Here is a 17,984-nt window from a genome sequence, read left to right on the forward strand (position 1 = left end):
ACCTGCATGTTAGCTTTCAGTGACTTATTGACGAGGACACCTCGTGTAGGACATCCTCAGTGAAGACAGACACAAAGTAATCATTTAGCTTCTCTGCCATTTCTCTGTTCCCCATTATAAATTCTCCTGACTCTGCCTGTAATGGACCCACATTTGTCTGAGCCAAACATTTCCTTTTTATGTACCTATGGAAGATTTTACTGTCTGTTTTTATATTTTTTGCTAGTTTACATTGTCAGGCAAACCCCCCACCTGCCAAGAGTGAGGCACACATTTCGCCACATGAACAAAAATTTTAAATTGCAAGCCCTGACTGGAAGGACATTTGCATATTACCAGACAATGTTGAAATAATGGGGACCCAATGGTTGCTTCCCCAATACACAGAAGTGGTCAGTCCAGTTTTAGACACATGACTAACTGGCCGTTGCAGAGTTTTGAACTGAGAGTTTTAAATTGGAGAAAACAGGATTTGAACTGAGACAAAAGCCGTATGCTCTCTCCTGGAACTGAAGCAAGAATTACGGCCTCTCCTGTTTGCCTGCTTCCATCTCCTTCCCACGGAACTGAATCTTGTGAAAACATGTGAGACTCAAAGAGAGAAAGGTTTCCTATGTGAACAAGGTATTAAGAAGACTACTGGGCCCCAAAAAAACGCAAGACCATATCTTCAATCAAGGACGACAGCAAGCTCAAGAAACAGTAACAAAATATTGCCTCAAACAGCTCTACTTATCTTTTCTTCTCTTTTCTGTCCCTATTTGCATGTACGTATCACATATGCATGCTAGCGTGGGCGCATCATGTATCCATAGTGTTAACCGTATTAGAGTTTAAGTTTAAGGTTTCATAAAGTTAATCTTCTTTAAACCAAAGAAAGCCTGTTTATGCTCATTTCTTTGCCTTATAATTGGAAAGTTGTGAACAAGGATTCACAAAGGGTGAGGTCAAAACACAGTGTGTTTAAAATTAAACCCCGTTACAATAAGACCAGGTGAAGATACTAACAGACGCCAGATACCTTGCTCACCTGGGTTGTAACACTAATCTATTCTCCCTTTCTTTATCAGTTTCTTGGTCCTCCTTTCCTGTATTCTAAAATCCTCCCAATCCTCAGGTTTACTAGTATTTCTGGCAACTTTATAGGCCTTTTCTTTTATCTTAACAATCCTTAACTTTCTTTGTTAGACACAGTTGACTACCTTTACTTTTGGGGTTTTTGTGCCTTGAAGGAATATATAGTTGCTGTAAACAATGTAATATTTATTTAAATACTATCCATTGCTTATGTACTGTCATACTTTTTAATGTATTTTCCCAATCCACCTCAGTCAAATGCCCCTCATAACTTCATAATTTCCTTTGTTCAAATTTAACACCCTGGCTTCAGATTGAACTACCTTACTTTCAAACATAATGTGAAATTCTATCATATTATGGTCACTCATCCCTAAAGGTTCTTTTACAAGAAGATTATTAATTAGCCCTTTCTCATTCCATAATACTAGATCTAAAATAGCCTGTTCTCTAGTTGGTTCCTCAACATACTGCTCTAGAAAACCATCCCTAACACACTCCAGAAACTGATCCTCGACAGCATTAGTTCTCACTAGGTTTACCAGTCCATGTGCAGATTGAAGTCACCAATAATTACTGTATTACCCATGCTACATGCTTCTCTAATCTCCTGATCAATACCATGCCCCACACTACCACTACTGTTTGGTGGCCGATAAACAACTTCCACCAACATTTGTGAGCAGTTGTTGACACCACACCTACCCCTGCTCTGCCAAGGTCTCGGCTGGTGTCCCAGCAACCCAACATTCCTGAAGCTGTAGAGCACCATGCTGCACTGGGACTCCTGTCTTTTGTTCAAAGCTCGCCTGCCAAAATGAAATGAGACTCACCTTCAGGAGTGGACCCGAGGGGAGAACGCCAAGCGAGAGAAGAGGATAAATACAGCCCAAGGATTGTGGCCGAGACACTTACCTTCAGGAGTGGACCCGAGGGGAGAACGCCAAGCGAGAGAAGAGGATAAATACAGCCCAAGGATTGTGGCCGAGACACTTACCTTCAGGAGTGGACCCGAGGGGAGAACGCCAAGCGAGAGAAGAGGATAAATACAGCCCAAGGATTGTGGCCGAGACACTTACCTTCAGGAGTGGACCCGAGGGGAGAACGCCAAGCGAGAGAAGAGGATAAATACAGCCCAAGGATTGTGGCCGAGACACTTACCTTCAGGAGTGGAGCGGAGAGCAGTCCAGGCGCGCCAGAGTTTTGAAAAAAAGTCAACAGTGACATCACAGGAAAACTGCAAGGTGATTGTTTGGGTAAGTAACAGCTGTTAGTGCCTGTAAATAGCTTTAAAAAGGGCAATGTTAAGAACCTACCGGAAAAGTGATAAGATGAGTACGACAAAAGTGTGTGTTTTTTTTAAATTAGTGTAATTTATTAAGGACTTTAGGTTGTAGTGGATACTGTTTGAAGTAGAACAAAGCCCCTAGTGTAATTAGTATTTTTAATTAAAGGGAGTAACTAAGTAATCTAAAGATAAGTCATGGCAGGAAAGTTCGTACCCGTAATCTGCTCCTGCTACGCTATGTGGGAAATCAGGGACACTAAGTGTCCCTGATGACCATGTGTGCAGGAAGTGTATCCAACTACAGCTACTTGCTACCCACACTACGGAGTTAGAGCTTCGGGTGGATTCACTGTGGAGCATCCGCGATGCTGAGATCATCATGGATAGCACGTTTAGTGAGGTGGTCACACAGCAGGCAAATGCTGCAAAGACAGGAAGGGAATGGGTGACCACCAGTCAGAGTAGAGGAAGGCAGGTAGTGCAGGAGTCCCCTGTGGCCATCCCCCTCTCTGACAGATATACCGCTTTGGATATTGTTAGGGGAGATGGCTCAGGGGAAAGCAGCAAGAGCCACGTTCATGGCACCATGGGTGGTGTCAATAACCAGGGGGCATAGATTTAAGGTAAGGGGCAGGAGGTTTAGAGGGGATTTGAGGAAAAAACTTTTTCACCCAGACGGTGGTTGGAATTTGGAACACACTACCTGAAGGGGTGGTAGAGGCAGGAACCCTCACAACATTTAAGAAGTATTGAGATGAGCACTTGAAACGTCATAGTATACAAGGCTACGGGCCAAGTGTTAGGAAAGTGGAATTAGAATAGTTAGGTGCTTGATGGCTGAAGGGCCTGTTTCTGTGCAGTATAACTGTTTGTCTCTATGAGACTGGGACCTTCAAAATCTTAGAGTTTCTTTAGCACAGGACGGTTCCGGGGGGGCAGGGGGTGGGCCCTGCGGGTGGAGAGGGAGGAAGCAGGATGGCCAGGGTGCACCACTAAACAGCCACCTTAAAATCCACACCATTTTCACCTTTAAAATGCCCAATGAAGCAGCTGGTAATGAAGGTCTGGCGGGTCTCTAACAGGCATCGATCCTCTTCACCACTTTACCCGCCAATTATTGGGAGGAATTTTAACTCTTAGTGATTGTGTAAAATGCCTTACTCTGTGTGCTCCCTCAGCTCCGCTCTGCCCACGCCACTCTCTGTTTGCTGGCCCGCTTCCTGCTCTCCCCCTCCCACAGCAGCCATTCCTGCTCACTCCCTGAGCCATGTGAAAACAGCAGGGGCAGTTGATCCCAGCGCTCACCCTGTCCGGGCAGCTGTCAGTCGCAGACAGTGACCAATCACGGACAGGCATCCATCGTTCATCAGACTCCCTCCGCCTGGCGTCCATGTACAGGAGAGCCGTCAATCAAAGCCGAGCCGCGGGCAGCCTCCTGTCAGTCACAGAGGATTGGCGGGCCAGGTTTAAACCCTCCCCAATAGCACTAGGAAATCGCTCCATAAGGATATTGGTCCCGGCTCTGCTCAGGTGCAACATGTCAAGCCTGTCCCATCTCTCCCAGAACTGGTCCCAATGTCCCAGAAATGTAAAGCCCTGCTTCCTGCACTTCACTCTAGCTACGCATTCATCTGCTGTATCCTATTTCTATTCTCATGAGTGTGCAACCTTGAATAATCCGGAGATTACTACCTTTGAGGGTCTGCTTGCTAGTTTCTTTACTGGCTTCCTAAATTCTGCCTGCAGGATCTGATCCTTTTTACTGATGTTGTTGACACTGATTTGAACTACAACCACTACATTGTATTCAGCATGGATACAATTAAAGAACACACAAACAGCCACATGATGACCTGCTATATCTTCCAGTGGTTTCTGGATTTACACTTTAACATTACTCTTTGATTTCAATATTAAATCTAAGTTTGGTTCAGCAATAATAACTGCTTGAGTGGGAAATCTGGGCCCAGGCCCCATTCCAGCAACTCCCAGCCTCTGGCCACCCGTACACTGAGGGCCCGAGTCACAGAGGAGGCGCTGGTCGAGACTGAGAGGGCGGGGCGGGGAGAGAGAGAAAGAGCCGGGCCGGGACGGGCCGCGGAGAGAGAGAAAGAGCGAGGCCGCGGGCGGGCCGCGGAGAGAGAGAAAGAGCGAGGCCGCGGGTGGGCCGGGGAGAGAGAGAAAGAGCGAGGCCGCGGGCGGGCCGGGGAGAGAGAGAAAGAGCGAGGCTGCGGGCGGGCCGGGGGAGAGAGAGAAAGAGCAAGGCCGCGGGCGGGCCGGGGAGAGAGAGAAAGAGCGAGGCCGCGGGCGGGCCGGGGAGAGAGAGAAAGAGCGAGGCCGCGGGCGGGCCGGGGAGAGAGAGAAAGAGCGAGGCCGCGGGCGGGCCGGGGAGAGAGAAAGAGCGAGGCCGCGGGCGGGCCGGGGTGAGAGAGAAAGAGCGAGGCCGCGGGCGGGCCGGGGGAGAGAGAGAAAGAGCGAGGCCGCGGGCGGGCCGGGGAGAGAGAGAAAGAGCGAGGCCGCGGGCGGGCTGCGGAGAGAGAGAAAGAGCAAGGCCGCGGGCGGGCTGCGGAGAGACAGAAAGAGCGAGGCCGCGGGCGGGCCGGGGGAGAGAGAGAAAGAGCGAGGCCGCGGGCGGGCTGCGGAGAGAAAGAAAGAGCGAGGCCGCGGGCGGGCTGCGGAGAGAGAGAAAGAGCGAGGCCGCGGAGAGAGAGAAAGAGCGAGGCCGCGGGCGGGCCGGAGAGAGAGAGAAAGAGCGAGGCCGCGGGCGGGCCGTGGAGAGAGAGAAAGAGCGAGGCCGCGGGCGGGCCCGGGAGAGAGAGAAAGAGCGACGCCGCGGGCGGGCCGGGGAGAGAGAGAAAGAGCGAGGCCGCGGGCAGGCTGCGGAGAGAGAGAAAGAGCGAGGCCGCGGGCGGGCTGCGGAGAGACAGAAAGAGCGAGGCCGCGGGCGGGCCGGGGGAGAGAGAGAAAGAGCGAGGCCGCGGGCGGGCTGCGGAGAGAAAGAAAGAGCGAGGCTGTGGGCGGGCCGGGGGAGAGAGAGAAAGAGCGAGGCCGCGGGCGGGCTGCGGAGAGAGAGAAAGAGCGAGGCCGCGGGCGGGCCGGGAAGAGAAAGAGCGAGGCCGCGGGCGGGCCGGGGAGAGAAAGAGCGAGGCCGCGGGTGGGCCGCGGAGAGAGAGAAAGAGCGAGGCCGCGGGCGGGCTGCGGAGAGAAAGAAAGAGCGAGGCCGCGGGCGGGCTGCGGAGAGAAAGAAAGAGCGAGGCCGCGGGCGGGGAGAGAGAGAGAAAGAGCGAGGCCGCGGGCGGGCCGGGGAGAGAGAGAGAAAGAGCGAGGCTGCGGGCGGGCTGCGGAGAGAGAGAGAAAGAGCGAGGCCGCGGGCGGGCTGCGGAGAGAGAGAGAAAGAGCGAGGCCGCGGGCGGGCCGGGGAGAGAGAGAAAGAGCGAGGCCGCGGGCGGGGAGAGAGAGAGAAAGAGCGAGGCCGCGGGCGGGCCGTGGAGAGAGAGAAAGAGCGAGGCCGCGGGCGGGCCCGGGAGAGAGAGAAAGAGCGACGCCGCGGGCGGGCCGGGGAGAGAGAGAAAGAGCGAGGCCGCGGGCAGGCTGCGGAGAGAGAGAAAGAGCGAGGCCGCGGGCGGGCTGCGGAGAGACAGAAAGAGCGAGGCCGCGGGCGGGCCGGGGGAGAGAGAGAAAGAGCGAGGCCGCGGGCGGGCTGCGGAGAGAAAGAAAGAGCGAGGCTGTGGGCGGGCCGGGGGAGAGAGAGAAAGAGCGAGGCCGCGGGCGGGCTGCGGAGAGAGAGAAAGAGCGAGGCCGCGGGCGGGCCGGGAAGAGAAAGAGCGAGGCCGCGGGCGGGCCGGGGAGAGAAAGAGCGAGGCCGCGGGCGGGCCGCGGAGAGAGAGAAAGAGCGAGGCCGCGGGCGGGGAGAGAGAGAGAAAGAGCGAGGCCGCGGGCGGGCTGCGGAGAGAAAGAAAGAGCGAGGCCGCGGGCGGGGAGAGAGAGAGAAAGAGCGAGGCCGCGGGCGGGCCGGGGAGAGAGAGAGAAAGAGCGAGGCTGCGGGCGGGCTGCGGAGAGAGAGAGAAAGAGCGAGGCCGCGGGCGGGCTGCGGAGAGAGAGAGAAAGAGCGAGGCCGCGGGCGGGCCGGGGAGAGAGAGAAAGAGCGAGGCCGCGGGCGGGGAGAGAGAGAGAAAGAGCGAGGCCGCGGGCGGGGAGAGAGAGAGAAAGAGCGAGGCCGCGGGCGGGCTGCGGAGAGAAAGAAAGAGCGAGGCCGCGGGCGGGCCGGGGAGAGAGAGAAAGAGCGAGGCCGCGGGCGGGCTGCGGAGAGAAAGAAAGAGCGAGGCCGCGGGCGGGCTGCGGAGAGACAGAAAGAGCGAGGCTGTGGGCGGGCCGGGGGAGAGAGAGAAAGAGCGAGGCCGCGGGCGGGCCGGGGAGAGAGAGAAAGAGCGAGGCCGCGGGCGGGCCGGGGAGAGAGAGAAAGAGCGAGGCCGCGGGCGGGATCGGGATCGCCGGGACAATGAAGCGGCCGTGTTGCTGCTCCGTGTTTCTACTCTGGCTCCTGGGTACAGCGATGGCGGCTTTGGAAGGTTTGTAGCGTGAATGAGGCGGGCGGGAAGAGGGTGGTGGGTGCGGGTTGTGGGTGCAGGGGGGGTTGGTGGTGGGTGGGTTGGATGAGTGTGGGGGTGGGGTGGGTGCAGGGGATTGGGGGTGGGATTAGGATTGGGGAGCTGTGGATGGGGTTGAGGGTGCAGGGGGGTTGGGGATGGGGGTGGGATTAGGATTGGGGGGCGGTGGGTGGTGGATGGAGCTGGGTGGTTGACGATGGTTGCTTGGTTGGGGAAGTTGATGGGGTTGCGGGAAGCCCAGTGTCTTGTGACTCAAATGATTAGGACATTACAAATTTGTACCTCATCTTTCTTGAGATACTGGGCCACATTAACATCAATACCCAGCACTTGTTTTGGTTTTGTCATTTACTTTTGCTTGGTTCATTTTATTTGAGGAGGTGGTGCTGGGGCTGAATGGCCTATTTGTGCTGTAAATTTTATGCAATGTGTCATTATCTTTTTTATCAGTTCAGTATCTTGATATATATGGAAACCCTTCACTTTGTTTGACTTGCCAAACCCAAACTACAAAGAAATTCATTTAGATGCAATTTCTGTTTGCCCATGCAGTGCACGCTCAGTTCCTGTAGGGCTCACCCCACTTATCAACATCCAGAGGGTTTAGGAGCAGGTTCACAGCTGGATGCCAGAGACTGAAGCAAATCCCAACACAACATACATGGGAGTGACTCTGGATAGGACTTTGTCCTTCCGGTACCATCTGAAGAAAGCAGCAGCAAAGGTCAAAATCAGAAATAACCGATTAACCAAACTTGCTGGATCTACCTGGGGCGCTGCTGCCACAACACTCCGGAACTCAGAACTTGCCCTATCATACTCAGCAGCAGAGTACTGTGCATCTGTCTGGCATAGGTCATCACTCACACATCTTGTTGATACTCAATTAAATGCAACAATGTGCATCATAAGTGGAACCTTCCGCTCAACACCCCTCCCCTGGTTTCCTGTTGTCGCGAACATCACTCCCCCATGCATCTGCCGACTGAGGATGAGCCACAAGCTGGTTGAAACCATCCGTGCTGCACCTCACCTGCCACTTCATAATGACTCATTCAATCCACCTACTGCCTGCCTTCCAGCTCGGCGTCCCATATGAAGCAACCTTCCTGAGCAAGATCTACCAGCAGACATCCTTTGGATCAAGGAATGGGAAACAAGTTCCTTGTAACAAATCCCATCTGTCGAAAGGTAGGCTTTGAACTGCCTCGGCGAGAGTGGTCCTTGCCGAACAGGTTCAGGACAGCCCCTGCGCAGCCAGCCTCCACTGCTGGTGCCTCAGTACAAACTCCTTATGCATTAGTGAAGAGTATACCCTATACAGACTAAGTGACCTTAAACTCAGAAAATGAGGAGGATATCGCTTGTCTCCGGCGAGTTACATTTGCTAAATAAATAAATGTACTCACCAGTATGTGGCACCAGGAGTAATCCGGAGATTATTACTTTGGAGGTCTGCATGCCAGTCTCCTTCCGAGCTCCTTAAAACTTGCCTCCAGGACCTCATCCCTCTTTCTACCTTGGGTTGTTGGAACTGATATGGACCACGACCTCTGGCTGTTCACCCTCCCCCCTCGGAGTGCTCTGCAGCTGCTCAATGACATCCTTGACCCTGACACCAAGAAGGGAACGCAGCATCCTGGAATCACATCTATGACCATAGAAATGTATGTCTGTTCCCCTAATTATAGAATCCCCCATCACTGTTGCTTTCCCAATCTTCTTCCAAGCTACCCTGTACAGCTGAGCCAGCCATGGTGCCATGGATTTAGCTGTGGCTGGACTCCGCAGAGGAACCATCACTCACCAGTATTCAGAACTGAATACAGTTTTGAGAGCAAGCTGCAGTAAGGGGAGTTGTGGATTGCCTGTGTGATCCTGCTTGACTGTCTGGTGGTCACCCAGTCCCTCTGCACACCCTTAAGCTTCCGGTGGCTACATTCATAAACATACTATCCATGAAACTCTCAGCCTCGCAGATGCTGAGGACGCACAGTGGTTAGCACCACAGCCTCACGGCTCCAGTGACCAAGTTCTCCCTGTGACTGTGTGGGTTTCCGCCGGGTGCTCCGGTTTCCTCCCACAGCCAAAGACTTGCAGGTTGATAGGTAAATTAGCCATTGTAAATTGCCCCTAGTGTAGGTAGGTGGTAGGAGAATGGTGGGGATGTGGTAGGGAATATGGGATTAATGTAGGATTAGTATAAATGGGTGGTTGTTGGTCGGCACATACTCGATGGGCTGAAGGGCCTGTTTCAGTGCTGTATGACTCTTATGACTCTAACTAGAAGTAGGAGTAGGCCATTCAACCCGTCAAGTCTGTTCCGCCGTTCAGTTAGATCATGGCTGATCATCTACCTCAACTCCAGCTTCCCACACTATCCCCATATGCCTTGATGTCATTAGTATCCAGATATCTGTCGATTTCTGTCTTGAACATGCTCAATGATTGAGCTTCCACAGCCCTCTGGAGGAGAGAATTCCACAGATTCACCACCCTGAGTGAAGAAATTCCTCATCATCTCAGTCTTAAATGACCTACCCATTATTCTGAGACCATGACTCACCAGTCAGGGAAACGTCCTATCTACATCCACCCTGTCACGCCCTGTAAGAATTTTGTAAGTTTCAATGAGATTACCTCTCGTTCTTCAAAACTCTAGAGAATACAGGCCCAGTTTTTTCAATCTCTCCTCATAAGACAATCCTGCCATCCAAGGATTAGTTTGGTGGACCTCCGTTGCACTCCCTATATGGCAAGTATATCCTTCCTTAGGTAAGGAGACCAAAACTACATACAGCAATCCAGGTGCGGTCTCACCAAGGCTCTATACAATTGCATGAAGACTTCTTTATTCCTGTACTGAAATCCCCTTGCGATGAAGGCCAACATACCATTTGCCTTCTTAATTGCTTGCTGCACCTGCCTGCTAGTTTTTAGTGACTCATGAACAAGGACACCCAAGTCCCTTTGGACATCAACACTTCCCAACCTCTCACCATTTAAGAAATACTCCGTCTTTCTGTTTTTTCTACCAAAGTGGATAACTTCACACTTAATCACATTATATTCCATCTGCCATGTTCTTGCCCACTCACTTAGGCTGTCTAAGTCCCCTTGAAGCCTCCTTGCATCCTTCTCACAACTTGCATTCGTACCTAGTTTTGTGTCAACAGCAAATTTGGAAATATTACATTTGGTCCTCATATCCAAGTCATTTATATCGATTGTGAACAGCTGTGGCCCCAGCACTGATCGTTGCAATATCCCACTAGTAACAGCCTGCCATCCTCAGAATGAGCCATTTATTCCTAGTCTGTGTTTTCTGTCTGTTGAACAATTCTCAATCAATACCAGTATATTACCCCTAATTCCATGTGCTCTAATTTTGCTTACTAACCTCCTGTGTGGGACCTTATCAAAAGCCTTCTGAAAATCCAAATATATAACAACTCCTTTATGCTAAAATTAACATCCTCAATAAAATCCCAACAGGTTTGTCAGACATGATTTCCCTTTCATAAATCCATGTTGACTCTGCCCAATCATATTTTTTAAGTCTAGTTATCACATCCTTTATAATAGATGCTAAAATTTTCCTGACTACTGACATCAAACTAACAGGTCTGTAGTTCCCTGTTTTCTCTCTCCCTCCTTTCTTAAATAGTGGGCTTACATTTGCTACTGTCTATTCTGCAGGAAACTTTCCAGAATCTATCGAATTTTGAAAGATAACCACCAATGCATCCACTATCTCTGTAGCCACGTCCTTCAACACTCTACAATGTAGCTCATGTGGTCCAGGGGATTTATCAATCTTTAATCCAGTTAATTTTTTGAGTACTGCCTCTTTATTGATAAATTCTTTCAGTTCCTCATTTTCACAAGTTCCTTGGTTCACTTGTATTTCTGGGAGATTTTCTGTGTCTTCCTCCATGAAGACAGACACAAAATAATGGTTTAGTTTCTCCGCCATTCCCCTATTCTCCATTATCAATTCTCCTGAGACAGGAGATGGACCCAGACTGTAATGGGCCCACATTTGTCTTTGCCAATCTTTTCCTTTTCACAATACCGAAAGAAGCTTTTACAGTCCGCCTTTATGTTTCTTGCTAGCTCACGTTCATATTCTCTTTTCCCTTTCTTTATCAGTTTCTTGGTCATCCTTTACTGGATTCTAAATTGCTACTTTTTCTGGCAGTCTTATAAGCCTTTGATCTAATGCAATCGTTAACTTTTGTTAGCCACGGTTGATTCATCTTTCCTGTTGGGTTTTTGTGTCTTAAAGGAATGTGTATTTGTTGTAGACCATGTAATACTACTTTAAATTTTAGCCATTGCCTGTCTACTGTCAAATCATTTCGTGTATTTTCCCAATCCGCCGTAGCCAACTTGCCCCTCATTTTTTTTTAATTTCCAAAATATACTTTATTCATAAAAATCTGTAAAAATTACATTGCCAAACAGTTTCAAACAGCACCAAAAATACAAACATTGCAAGGGAGATCAGTTTCCTTCAATACTATCATGAGTTTCTTCACAACCCTTCCATTTCACTATTGTCATGCCAATTACAGTTTTACATTTACAGCAAATGAAAATATCCCCGATACAGTTCGAGGGGCTTCCCATGGATCCAGCCCCTCAGTTCAGCTTAGTGGGGGGACCTTACACTGTGGTCTTTCCCCATTGAGCCTTTGCTACGGCTGCCCCAAGCTTTAGTGCGTCCCTCAGCACGTAGTCCTGGACCTTGGAATGTGCCAGTCTGCAACATTCGGTGGTGGACAACTCTTTGCGCTGGAAGACCAGCAAGTTTCGGGCAGACCAAAGGGCATCTTTCACCGAATTGATAGTCCTCCAGCAGCAGTTGATGTTTGTCTCGGTGTGCGTCCCTGGGAACAGCCCGTAGAGCACAGACTCCTGTCTTACAGAGCTGCTTGGGATGAACCTTGACAAAAACCACTGCATCTCTTTCCACACCTGCTTTGCGAAGACACATTCCAGGAGGAGGTGGGCGACCGTCTCTTCCCTACCACAGCCACCGCGGGGGCATTGTGCGGAGGGGGCGAGACTTCGGGTGTGCATGAAGGATCTGACGGGGAGAGCCCTTCTCACCACCAGCCAAGCTACGTCTTGGTGCTTGTTTGAAAGTTCTGGTGATGAGGCATTCCGCCAAATGACTTTGACGGTCTGCTCGGGGAACCATCCGACAGGATCCACCGTCTCCTTTTCCCGTAGGGCCTTGAGGACATTCCGTGCAGACCACTGCCTGATGGACCGGTGGTCAAAGGTGTTTTCCCCCAGAAACTGCTCCACGAAGAATAGGTGGTACGGCACGGCCCAACTGCATGGAGCGTTCCACGGCAATGTGACCAGGCCCATCCTTCGCAACACCGGGGACAGATAGAACCTCAGCACGTAGTGACACTTGGAGTTTGCGTACTGGAGATCTACACACAGCTTGATGCAGCCGCACACGAAGGTGGTCATCAGGATGAGGGCCACGTTGGGTACATTTTTCCCGCCCTTGTCCAGAGATTTGAACATCGTGTCCCTCCGGACCATGTCCATTTTAGATCCCCAGATGAAGCGGAAAATGGCTTGGGTGACTGCCACAGCGCAGGAGTGGGGTATGGGCCAGACCTGCGCCACGTACAGCAACAACGTGAGCGCCTCGCACCTGATGACCAGGTTCTTACCCACAATGGAGAGAGATCGCTGCCCCCACATGCCCAACTTTTGTCGTACCTTGGCTACTCGCTCCTCCCAGGTTTTGGTGCTCGCCCCGGCCCTTCCGAACCATATCCCCAGCACCTTCAGGTAATCTGACCTGACGGTGAAGGGGACAAAGGATCGGTCAGCCCAGTTCCCAAAGAACATGGCCTCGCTCTTGCCGTGGTTAACTTTGGCTCCCAAGGCCAGTTCGAACTGGTCGCAGATGCTCATCAGTCTGCGCACGGACAGCGGATCCGAGCAGAAGACGGCGACGTCATCCATGTACAGGGAGGTTTTAACCTTAGTGCCTCCGCTGCCTGGAATTGTCACCCCTCTTATGCTCGCATCCTTCCTAATAGACTCAGCAAAGGGTTCAATACAGCAAACAAACAAGACCGGGGAGAGAGGACAGCCCTGTCTGACTCCAGATTGGATCGGGAAACTTTCCGATTCCCACCCATTGATTGAGACTGCGCTACTGATGTTTGTGTAGAGCAGTTGGATCCAATTGCAGATTCCCTCCCCAAACCCCATTTTGGAAAGCACGTCCATCATGTAGGTGTGCGATATCCTGTCAAAAGCCTTCTCCTGGTCCAGGCTGATGAGGCAGGTGTCCACGCTCCTGTCCCGTACATAGGCGATAGTCTCACGCTACTCAGGGATACGATCAGAGATCTTCCTGCCGGGTACAGTACAGGTCTGATCAGGGTGGATCACCAACTCCAGAGCAGACTTGACTCGACTGGCTATGACCTTGGACAGAATCTTGTAGTCAACATTAAGCAGTGAGATGGGCCGCCAATTTCTGATTTCTGCCCTCTCCTCCTTCCGCTTGTAAATGAGGGTGATGATGCCTTTCCTCATGGATTCTGACATGCTGCCGGCCAGGAGCATACTCTCGTATACTTCCAGCAGGTCCGGGCCGACCCAGTCCCACAGGGCCGAGTACAACTCAACCGGTAAGCCGTCGCTTCCGGGAGTTTTACTCGTCTCGAAGGACTCGACGGCTTTGTCAGCTCGTCCAGAGTTAGCGGCTTGTCCAGTCTCTCCCTCATGCTGTCATCTAAGACCTCTGTGATAGATGACAGGAAGGACTGGGAGGCGCTACTGTCTGTGGGCTTCGCGTCATACAGCCCAGCATAAAAGGATTTGCTGATCCTTAGTATGTCGGACTGCAAAGACGTTACCGAGCCATCTTCTTCCTTCAGGCTGCTGATAACAGAGCTCTCTCTGTGTACCTTTTGGAAGAAGTAACGCGAGCACGTCTCATCCTGCTCGATGGAGCGGACTCTGGACCGGAAGATGATCTTGGAGGCCTCCTTGGCTAAGAGCGAGGCCTGCTGGCTCTTCACCTCTTGGAGATCCTCCTTGACCTCGACCCCCATTGATTGCAACCGGAGCAGATTTTGCATACTTTTCTGGAGTCGGGACATTTCCCTCTGTCTCTCTCTCGCCCTCTGAACACCTTTGTGGATGAAGAACCTCTTGATGTTCTCCTTAATCGCTTCCCAGTGAACTGGAGACTCAAAGAGGGGTTTCACGGTCCTCCAACCTTTGTAATCCCTTTTGAGTTCCTCAACGTTCTCTGGGGTCAGCAGTGTAGCATTGAGCTTCCACGTCCCTCTGCCAACCCGCTGGTCGTCCTGTAAGTGACAGTCGGCCAGTAAGAGGCAGTGGTCGGAGAAGAACACCGGCTTGACGTCGGTGGATCCGACCGTGACAGCACGGGACACAAACAGGAAGTCAATCCTGGAACGGGCAGACCCGTCCGATCTTGACCATGTGTATCTGCGCTGCGCTCCGTCTGCAGGTTTGCTGAAGACGTCGTGCAGTTTGGCATCTTTAACTGTTTCTATTAGGAATCTGGACGTAGCGTCCAGTTTGCTGTCGTCATTGCCGGATCGTCCAGCCGCATCGATGATGCAGTTGAAGTCACCGCCTAGGATGACCGGCCTGGACATCGCCAGCAGCAGTGGGAGCTGCTGGAAGACGGTCAGCCGCTCGCTGCGTTGTACCGGGGCGTACACGTTGATCAACCGGAGCGGAGCGTTGTTGTACATTACGTCTGCTACGAGGAGGCGACCGCCCACCACCTCCTTAACTTCGGAGATGGTGAAGTTACCTCCCCGCAGCAGAATACCCGGAGGAACGGCAATCATTACCCCCCGACCAGATCGATGGCCCGTGGGACCACCATCGCGACCACTGCCTGTAGGTGCTGAGGTGTGGTATTCCCCGATAGCGAAGCTGGAGGGAGGGTGGATGATGGCTCCACTGGGATCGACCTTCAAGGTCACCTTGACCTGCCACTTGCTGGTCCAGATCCCAAAGGGGTCCTTGACATCAGTGCTGCTGCCGGCCACCTCGACGTACCTGGCGAGAAAGGTGAGTACATCCACCACCGGAACATGGGGGTTGTGGAGGTGAATCGTCACCACCCGGTCCTGTTGTGACGGAAGCGTGAAGAGCGGCTCCGCTGTGAGGATCGACAGTGGCGCCCGGTCCCCTTTCTCCTTGAACGCCTTCAGGAACTTGATGCATCCCGCCACGTTCCGGAACGTCACGTCGAAGTATCCACTGCTGGGGAAATCCTGCAGGCAGAAGACGTCCGTCGCTTAAAATCCACAGCAATCGAAGAGAATTTTCTTGATGAAGAAGGTGCAATCGACCGGTGCATCTCCTTCCTTGTCCTTCACGACCACCCGAACGGTGTTGCGCACTCCCTGGCCCGAAGCTCGAAGATTGGTTATAGCCATTTTACTCAAAGCTTCCCCAGGATCAAAAAGGCAATGATCATGGTCTCTTCTCAACCAAGTAAGCACTGATAAGAACAGATACTACACTTGATCTTAGCCAAAAGGCCGAGAAGCCCCTCATATCTTCATAGTTTCCTTTGTTCAAATTTAAGATCCTAGTTTTGGAATGAACCTTCAAACATTTCTATCATATTATGGTCACTATTTCCTAAAGTCTGCTTTATAGCAAGGGTATTAATTAGCTCTTTCTCATTACATAATATTAAATCTAAAATGGCCCAATCTCTAGTTGTTCTTCAACATATTGCTCCAGAAATCCATCTTGCACACACTCCAAGAATTCATCCTTCACAGTATTAGTGATGATTAGGTTTACCCAGTCTATATGTAAATTGAAGATGCCCATTATTACTATATTATCTATGTTACATGCACCTCTAATTTCATGATTTATACCGTGTCTAACATTACCATTACTGTTTGGTGGCCGATAAACAACTCCCACCAGTGTTTGCTGTTTCTTAGCTCCACCCAAATGTTTCTACATCATGATCCTTCAATCTAAGATTCTCGCTCACTAATGTACTGATCTCGTCCCTTATTAAGAGCACTACCCCTCCTCCTTTTCCTTTTTGCCTGTCCTTCCTAAATGCTGAATAGTCTTGAATATTCAATTCCCAGTCTTGGTCACCCTGTAACCACATCTCTGTAATGGCAATTAAATAATATCCATTTACCTCTATCTGTGCCTTCAAATCATCTACATTGTTGTGAAATCTGTGTGCATTCAGACAGAATGTCCTTAACTTTGTGTTTTTAATGTTATTCTGTATCCTGATCCTATTTGATGCTTGCCTTCGCTTACTACTTTTCTACTTCCTGTTACCAGTTTTGCTTCCCTCCAATCTGAGCTTCCTGCCACACTCAGATATCAATTCACTTATTGCTACATTTCTCTTGCATTCTCCTCTCTCTTTAAATTATCACATCTTCTCTGACTTTATTCCTCACCCCCACTATTTAATTTAAAGCCCTCTCTACCGCCCTGGTTATATGACTTGCCAGCATGGTTCAGGTGAAGACTGTCCGAATGGTATTTTCCCCAGTACTAGTGCCCCATGAATTGAAACCCATTTCTCCCACACCAATCTTTGAGCAATGCCTTTAACTCTAATCTTATTTAGCCAGTTTGCTTGTGGCTCAGGTAATAATCCACAGATTATTACCTTTGAGTTCTGATTTTTAATTTAGCCCCTAGCTGCTCATACTGCCTATGCAGAACTTCTTTCCTAGTCCTATCTATGTCATTGCACTGTATCTATACACTGCAATGATTCCAGTTGCTGCTCAACTTCAAACCTGGAGCTCAAGCTCCTCCAGCTGATGCCACTTCCTGCACACGGGAAACATCCTGGAGTTCCCATATGGTAAAGGATGTGCACTCCATGGGACTGAGGTGCCCCTCCATGCCTCTATTTATTAAACTAACTAAAGAACATCTTTTTGCCACTTTGTAACCCGGTTTTAAGTGGGACCGAACCCTGAATAATATGAACTTGTGTTCTCAGGCCAAAGCTGCAGGTAACACCTTAAAGCAGCTGATCCTAAATCTGAGTTACCTCATCAGCTCTATATGGACATCTGCCTTCAGCATGATGGAAGGACCCAAATAAGAGAGTTTATAACATGCCAGTTATCAGTCCAAGTACAGTGCCATAGATTTATCTTACCACCATGTGGTAGGTTTTAGCAGACATCCTCATCATGAAGCTGACTGTTAAAAGATTACATAATGTATCAATACACTCCAGAATCCCTCCTTGGCAACCATTTCCCCCTTTCTCCATAAATCCATCTCATAGTTTGATCCTTGATTTTGCACATGGCCAAAGAAAGCCTTTCATTACATGCCTATGGGCTCTGAACTGTGAAAAATAAATTTTCAGACACATCTCATATGACACAAGTTTAACCTCCATGGGACTTAGCTGTCATTGGAGAGAAACCAGGTATTCTAACTCTCAGAAAGATAGAAAAATAGGAGTAGGCCATTCGGCCATTCGAGCCTGCACCGTCATTGAATATGATCATCCAAACTCAGTAACCTGTTCTTGCTTTCTCCCTGTATCACTTGATCTCTTTAGCCCTAAGAAGTATATCTAACGCTTGAATATATTTAATGATTTGGCCTCAACTGCTTTCTGTGGTAGAGAATTCCACAGGTTCACCACTCTCTGGGTGAAGAAATCCCTCCTCATCTCAGTCCTAAATGGCTTATCCCTTATCCTTGGACTGTGACTCCTGGTCCTGGACTCCCCCGCCATCGGGAACATCCTTCCTGCATCTAGACGGTCCAGTCCTGTTAGAATTTTGTAGGTTTCTATGAGATCCCCTCTCATTCTTCTAAACTCTAGTGAATACAAGCCTAATTGACCCAATCTCTCTTCATACGTCAGTCCTGCCATCCCAGGAATCAGTCTGGTGAACCTTCGCTGCACTCCCTCCATAGCAAGAATAACCTTCCTCAGATAAGGAGACCAA

General features: G+C 50.4%; 1 protein-coding gene and 1 pseudogene across 1 annotated transcript in view; one reads left to right on the plus strand and one right to left on the minus strand.

Moving 5' to 3' along the window:
- The first annotated feature begins 6,740 nt into the window (after nucleotides 1-6,740).
- Nucleotides 6,741-17,984, plus strand: part of sumf2 (sulfatase modifying factor 2) — an 86,177-nt gene continuing 74,933 nt past the window's right edge. Inside the window, exon 1 of the mRNA XM_068010016.1 lies at nucleotides 6,741-6,933. Within this exon, the coding sequence (XP_067866117.1) occupies nucleotides 6,864-6,933 (70 nt within the window). The 5' untranslated portion in view covers nucleotides 6,741-6,863. The remainder of the gene's footprint in view (nucleotides 6,934-17,984) is intronic.
- On the minus strand, nucleotides 15,451-15,560 carry LOC137346907 (U2 spliceosomal RNA; annotated as a pseudogene).

This window comes from Heterodontus francisci, chromosome 30, assembly GCF_036365525.1.
Source record: "Heterodontus francisci isolate sHetFra1 chromosome 30, sHetFra1.hap1, whole genome shotgun sequence".
NCBI lineage: Eukaryota > Metazoa > Chordata > Chondrichthyes > Heterodontiformes > Heterodontidae > Heterodontus > Heterodontus francisci.